The 7,855-nt window shown below is 32.4% G+C and overlaps 1 protein-coding gene across 1 annotated transcript; it reads left to right on the top strand.

The window, feature by feature from the left end:
• The first annotated feature begins 3,296 nt into the window (after positions 1-3,296).
• On the top strand, positions 3,297-5,722 carry LOC143576427 (APETALA2-like protein 1). The gene is made up of 8 exons (XM_077060517.1): positions 3,297-3,705; positions 3,791-3,816; positions 4,199-4,229; positions 4,319-4,406; positions 4,656-4,801; positions 4,880-4,924; positions 5,276-5,367; positions 5,454-5,722. The coding sequence occupies exons 1-8, from the start codon at positions 3,446-3,448 to the stop codon at positions 5,612-5,614; spliced, it is 849 nt and encodes a 282-aa protein (XP_076916632.1). The 5' UTR covers positions 3,297-3,445; the 3' UTR covers positions 5,615-5,722.
• The last annotated feature ends 2,133 nt before the right edge of the window (positions 5,723-7,855 follow it).

Raw genomic sequence — 7,855 nt, 5'->3', positions numbered from 1 at the left:
ATGATTAAAAGCTATTGGTAACGGACGCTGTTAATGCTACGGACGTGCTATGAATGCGCCGGAGATGGGAGACTTGTCAAGAACTGCCGGAGACTTAATGAGAGCATTTAAAGTACGGGCGTTTGAAGGTGAGAGAATGAAAGAATTTGAAGGGTCATCTCTCTTTTATAATATAATACAGATATAGATATAGATATAGATATAGATATAGATATAGATTTTTAGTGTTTAGCTCGGGGTATCATAACGAACCTATCATATACCGATTAAATCCACATCAACTCATCACTCAAGGCTAGAGTTTTACCAACGTCAGGGCTTTACAGTATTAAACATATTATTTTTGTATTATAAGTAATACGAATAACGCTAATTATTTTTTGAATTTAGTACCGGTAACGAACCTAACTAATAAAACTGAATTCGTGTCGGGCATTTAGAAATTTATCTTTTGAACTTAGTGACGGTGCCTTAACGACTTAAACCAAATCTTTTGAACTTAGTCAGACATTTAGAAATTTATCTCTAGATTTAATACTATGACAATCAGCAATTAGGTAGATGCTTATCTAAAAATCTTTTTTAATTTATTTTCTTGTTTGATCAATTTCGGGAGCCTTGCTCGCTTATATCATCAATGTCAAAGCCAAAAGACTTTAATTCCTCGTGTAATATCAAAGAATCATCTAGTACCACAAATTTAAGTTTCTCTAACTTGGGCTTATTTTAGATTAAACCTATTGTTAGTGTGGACTACTGGGCTTAAACCTTTGTTAGTTAACTGGTCGAGTATCAAAAAAATTTAACTAGTCCCCCAAGTATTTTGATTTAGTAAGTGTTAGAAACATGTCCTGAACTATCCATATTTTTCTATTTATAACTTTTTATTTATAAAACAAAATTCAAACTCTCTGGATAAGACCATCTCTACTTTTTAGAGATTTTTAGAAGAGAGAGAAGGTGAGTTGGAGGAGAGAGATGGTGATGTGAAGGAGAGAGGGAGGTGTGAAATTCTTGTGCAAGAATCTCCAAGAATGTGTTTGTGAGATAGATGTGGAGGAAAGAGGAGAGAGAACATAGGAGACAGAATGTGTTTGGTGAACCATGTGTCATTTGGCATCTAACAAAACATCACCAAAAATCACCCTATTGGTGATGCTCTAACGGGCCCTTAACGCTGCCTGAGGCTCGAAATACCTCTAGGATGGTCCTGCCAGTCATGGCTTAACCAAACCGTCGGTTAGTTGTTTGGTTCAGTTAATTCACTTTAGTTAAATCATTTAATTTAATTGGTTATGATTCTATTAAGTCAGTCATTTGCTCACTCCATACCTATGGTTGTTTGTCACATTATAAAGATCGTTGAGATCTTTCTATTATCTGGTTTTGTGTCATAAGTCTACCATTAACTCAAGTAGTCAAGTTATGAACGTTTAAAATTTGAGGTTTTTTGTGTCATTTTCCCTTTGTTTAACTGGTCGTAGATATACAAGTCTCACAAATCTTGGTTGGACCCGATCAAAATTCGGATAAAATATGTAAAGTATAATATCAATGTAAATGGAGCATGACATTATAGTCTTTTCCCAAAAAGCCCTTGTTTTTCTTTTGTCCAATCTAATCAAAGACAATAACCATTGTTTTCTTAATTAAGTGCTACCTATGTCCGTTAGATTCTACCCATGGTGTGCTTTTGTTGCCTCCGCATGGGTCAATGGGTCACAACAAAATCCTAAAAAAGGACAAATGCAAAATCATAGTTTAATTTAATCACATGCTAACATTTTAACTTTTGCATCTTAGCAAGTTGGAAAGCTTCATGAGTAGTATTTTATTGTAAGTACTAAGCACTAAGCAGCACATGAGGTTGAAATGGATGAATTAGTTTTTCTATGGGTGTTGTATTTAAGTTGGTTAGTTAACGTTTCTTTGATATATATTACAAATGTAATTTTGTTCGGTTAATTAAATCAGATTAGAAAATACTCCAAAAGTTTCTCGTTTTACATATTTTGTATTGGCTGTGTTGAAAAGAAATAGAAGACATAAATGTAGAAATGAAATAGAAGCCATAAAGGGTAAACATACGACTATATTAATGTAATGTCATGCCTAATATATATTTTCAACAAGTGGCTGTGTCCTAAACTATAATCTTGCATTTTGGGAAGAGGTTGAGTACGTATCAACCATATCACATATTTTAGAAACACTTTCTTTTTTTTTCTAAGTGATGCATCTAGTTTGAATGTAAACTTTTTAGATAATGTCGTATAGCTATATGTGTGTGTGAGTGAGAGAGAAAATAGCCTCCATCCTCGCTCACTCAGATTTGGAATTCCTCATGCATCATCGTAAAAACACTATCCCGAAGGCTCCTGCGAGGCTCCCCTCCCGTCCAAAATCAGATGCTAGATGGTTTCCACACGTTGTCGTCCGCTTTTACCCATTGAAGATGGTTTAATACTAGTTCCACCAAATTTTTAAAATTCATAGACTTTTACATACTTTATTATTATTTTTTTTAATATACTATATAAAAATCAAAATTTGTTTTCTTTAATGAGTACAACTTTTCTTATAAATGAAACTTATAAAGGGTGCAATGCACTATGCGATATGGTGGTGTGGTTATATCATTTGCACAATTCAATTATCTCAATTTGTATGGTACGGGTTTGTGTCAAGCAGTGTAACTATACGTCCATTTCTTAAATGAATTTTAATTATGCGGTTATACTCTTTTATACGACGTTGTCATGCGTGTTATACAACTTGTACTCAAATGATCGAGCATTCGAACGTAAATACCTATCGCCCACAAGTATACATGTCCCCACCATTAGTGTCCCAAACTCCTTATACGAAAACGACCACGTAGAAATACATAGATATTTGATATATAGTATTTAAATTTAATACATGATGTAACATAACTACCTAACAACCCTCATTTTCTCTCCCACAACACCTACACACAGCAAGTGTACTAGTACGGTTCTCATGAAGTTAGCCATCTTTTAATAACATCACAACACATGCTCTAAATAAGTTGGCCTAACAATTCTATATTTATTTAAAAAAAAACATGTTTTCGTATATCATTTGATCACAACTTATTTATTACACTTTCTGTAATTTTAACTTATAAAAAAACACACTGGTTCTAAACTTTTACCAATGGTTATTATATCCACTAGCAACCACCATTTTATACATATATATATAAACTATCTTTAACTCTACATCTACCAACACTCACTCACATTAGATAAAAACATTGTAACCCCCTCTAAATATCGGTACACACAATTACTTCTCTTATATCCAACCACTTTTTTAAACCTTAGTATCATCAAGTGTTTCTTGTCCCAACAAAAATTAATGTTGTTTTAGTGTCTGATTGTGCAGGTTCTTTAGCACTTAATTTGAGATAATTGACGTGATGTTAGATCTTAATCTAAGTATCGGTCAGACCAACGTTGACGATGTTCAGTGCTCAAATCTCGTGTATAAATTTGATATACTAAAAAATAATAGCCAAGAAGACTTTACAACAAAGCAAGTTTTCGCGGCAATTCCACGTCAGCAGCAGCGGCATATACAACAGGTGAAGAGGAGTAGGAGGGGACCGAGGTCTCGAAGTTCGGAGTATCGCGGTGTTACGTTTTATCAAAGAACCGGAAGATGGGAATCACATATTTGGTTAGTTTGTATAATGATAAATATTTTTGTTTTCTAAATTGCTAGGTTAACTCATGTTGGATTTTGTATGACATTCTTGTTGTAGGGATTGTGGGAAACAAGTATATCTAGGTAAGCAAGTATATTATCATCCCGTACGGTTTTGCTGGTTTAACAGTTTTGCCGACAGTTTGAAACTTGGCACGGGTAAACCAAACATATATTTATTAAACTTTAGAATATATGTATATGTGTAAGTATAATATTCATGAACCATTTTATCATCTTAAATGTTTTAATAAAAGCTTATTTTTTTATTTCAAAACCGTAGTAAGTAGGTGAGCCGTGAATTTTTGTAAAAACCGTTTTGTTTGATCACTTTGGTTCAACCTCGAGAAAATCATAAGCCTGTTTGATTCTGATTTTATTTATATAAATGTGTTATCTTAAAGTATCTGACATGACATGTTAATTATTGTTTGAATTATCTATGTTCATGTACCGGATATTATAGGTGGATTTGATACTGCCCATGCTGCTGCTAGGTCATTATCTTGTTCATATTTCATGTTATTTATAATTAATTTGATAATTTGAAGCACAACTAAGCTTATCAATGTGATATTATCTTCAGGGCATATGATCGCGGTGCTATAAAGTTCCGGGGTCTTGACGCTGATATCAACTTTAAAATAAGTGATTATGAAGAAGAATTTAATCAGGTTTGTAAACACCTAAGCATAAGTAAGGGGATGATATAAAACGTCACATTTTTTTGTATCTTAGCAGCATTGTAGAGTACTATGGTTGGTTGTATTGCACGTACAACATAGTATTGTGTTATGTCATCCAGTACAATCATACAATACATGTGAGACAAAAAGTTGGTTAGCAAATCTGAGCTCTAGAGTAAGATGCTAGCTCAATAGCCTCTTTTGAGTCATTATCATACTAGCTTAATATAATTACAGATGAAAAGCTTGACGAAAGAAGAGTTTGTGCATATTCTTCGACGTCAAAGCACCGGATTCTCTAGAGGAAGCTCAAAATATCGAGGGGTTACTTTGCACAAATGCGGTCGATGGGAAGCGCGAATGGGGCAATTTCTAGGAAAGAAGTGAGTTCTTATTAACTAAAGTTAGAATCATATGTAGTCATCAAGGAGTATGCACTCAAGTTTTCGTACATTTTATAGGTACATCTACCTTGGATTGTTCGACAGTGAAATCGAAGCTGCAAGGTGATCATTTTCCACAATTAACTCAATAATTAGTTAATTACTCGATTGGACAAAATTGTGGAGGTGCGGTGCTAATATATTTGACATACTTGCATGATTTGGGAATAAGTTGCACGCGTGTTGAATAATTTGTTTTAATGCTTAGGCTACACACAATATTAGTAGACAAATGATGCTATGATAGTACATGTGTTCCCTAGCAGTCGTGAACACATGATTTTTTTACATGGTTGCATATCGAATATATGTTGTAAATTGGGGTACTCTTTGTATATTGCATATAAAGACGAGTGTAGACACTAGGTTTCTGTTTCTTGTCCTAACAGCGGTGTGATTTTATGAATTCATTAGGGCTTATGATAAGGCGGCTATAAAATGCAACGGAAAAGAAGCTATAACCAACTTTGATCCTAGCTCATACGAAGGCGAGCTAAGCAATGGTAGTAAAACCGTAGAAATTAATATTAAATTTTTCGTTATCACTTGTTAAATTTGGTTAATTTTGCTTATCATGACTTGCTTTATACAGAAAACATGCAATCTATGGATTTGAACTTGGGAATTGCTCCCCCATCTTTAACAGGAGGTAATCAAGAGAATGACACCTCAGGGAACTTGAATGAGATCAACTACATCTTAGGAGACATGTCATCTCATGTTGCAACAACTATGGTAATATTCGACGCATAATTATCACTCGTTAATTTTATATTTAAAATAACATAACAAAGTATGGTTCAAAATGGATCGGGTTGAGTTACGTAGCATGTTTATACGTGTAAGTTATGCGTAGGTCAAAATGGATTGGGCTAGGTTAGGTTGACCGGTCAACACAACCGAGTCTTATAACTAATAAATGTAAACTTAATTCTAAAAAAAAATTTTGGTTTAATTTTATAGGTTAATTTTGGTTTAAAAGCTTATCTTTTAATGATCAGGGAACACCAAGCATGCCTCCGTGTTGGGTGGTAAGGGGAGGAGCTACACCAGCGTCATTCTTATCGGCCGCAGCATCATCAGGATTCGATAACATACCATCATCATCTGCTGTTGCTGCTGCTCACTATCACTACAATGCCACCTCGATCCCACCGTACTACTGTAGGAGTTGAAGGTACAAGTTTAGGAAGCACATCTTCTTAGTTTATAGAGAATAGAAGCAACACTTTCTAGATAATGTGGATTCATATGTATTGATTCTTAGTCAATATGGCAATGTAACCTTCTGGTCAATGATTTATAAAGTAATATTAACATGTTTATATTTGAACCTAACATTTTTTATTTAATAGAGTGTCCATATTGGATTCCACATATACAATTCCCTTAAATACATTTTTCACCTAATTAACAATAATTATTATTCATTAAAATGTATAACAATTCATTAAATACATAAAATCTTCTATCCATTATTTTTCATTTAATTACCATTCTAAAATCGTATTAAGTTATTTATATAAATTTAGAAAGACTAATCTTTAACCTTTTACAATTCAATATAAAATTCTTCATTAATTTTATTTTATAATCATTTAAATCAATAACAAAAGTTCGACGATATATGCAATGGCTAAAATCTTGGAAAGTTATTAAATGGTGAAAATTATGAACAAATCTTTTAATTTTTTTATATACATGTATTTCAAATTTAATACTTTAAGTTATAATTTTATTTAAATGAATATGAAATAAAAGTCATAAATAAAAATTATTATATGAAATAACTGAATTTATGTATTACATATAATAATTTTTATTTTTATTATAATTTCCACCCGTATGAAACACAGGATCTAACCTAGTTGGTTAATATTTCAGAATCAAAATCAAGAGGAAAGGGAATATATTAATAAGCATATATAATGTCCTTATATCATGGGTTTTATAAAACTCAAAAGAATTAAAACAAATACTAACAATATTGGTTTCATTATTATTCAAGTACATTTCTACTCTCTAGAATCAGAGACACCTTAGCTAATTTTTAGGCGTGTACTTATAAGTTATAAAACATAATTGCAAAGGATTAGATGTTAGACCTAGTAACTAGTTAGAGGTTGTTTGGTTATAGAGGTAAACCATTAAGAGACCTAAATGGTTAAACTCTAAACTAATAAAGGTGGTGGGTCAAGGAGGTGATGTGTGACTGAAAACTGACGGTTATAAACACATACTAATCTTCTATGTATTTTTTTTATTGGATGCCCCTGAAGGACAATTAACAATTAGATAGGTCATAGGTGGGCTTATAAAAGAATTCATATATGAGGATAAGTTATGCTTGTATATTGTTATTTCTTAAAATTTATATATTTAAATGGTATTTTGAGCGAGGAAGATTTATATGAATCGTTTTGTAGTATACAAAAATAGATATTTTATATAACAATATAAAAATTATATATTATTTTTCCTGTTGGGATGCTATAACTGGATAGAAGGGGTAGCCACCGTAGGAAGATTGGACAAACAGATTTGATAGTGGTCAAAAACTCAAAAAATGTCCCACGGACTTACTAGAATTCCTCAATTTTACACAAAACCTATGATTTGTCAAATCATAAATTAACTAAACTAAATTACTGCCCAAACAACTTTTTACTTTTGCAAGACCTTTAACCTTTTACCGGATATTATTTATTTTTTAAAACTAATAACCAGGACTGGCCCTGAGGATTTAAATACCTCGGCCGAGCCAAAATAAAAAGACTCGTAGACCCCATACAGAAACGAAATATGTAAGCTAATCTTTTAAATAATGATTAACGTTATGGATAAAAAATATTTCGGGCTCAACATATAATTAAGATGAATACCAAATTTGTAAAAAGAAAAAAAAATGGCTCTTGAAAATTACCGACCACCGGTTGTCGGCCTTGTCTTGTATCTTGAATTCTTGAAACCATTGTAAATTATCTTATTTTCAAC

This window comes from Bidens hawaiensis, unplaced genomic scaffold (genome assembly GCF_021521415.1).
Source record: "Bidens hawaiensis isolate Kalapana, Puna unplaced genomic scaffold, B.hawaiensis_p1.1 tig00028119_1, whole genome shotgun sequence".
Classification (NCBI taxonomy): Eukaryota; Viridiplantae; Streptophyta; class Magnoliopsida; order Asterales; family Asteraceae; genus Bidens; species Bidens hawaiensis.
Note: the sequence above shows the minus strand (reverse complement) of the source record. Positions and strands in the feature narration are given on the sequence as shown.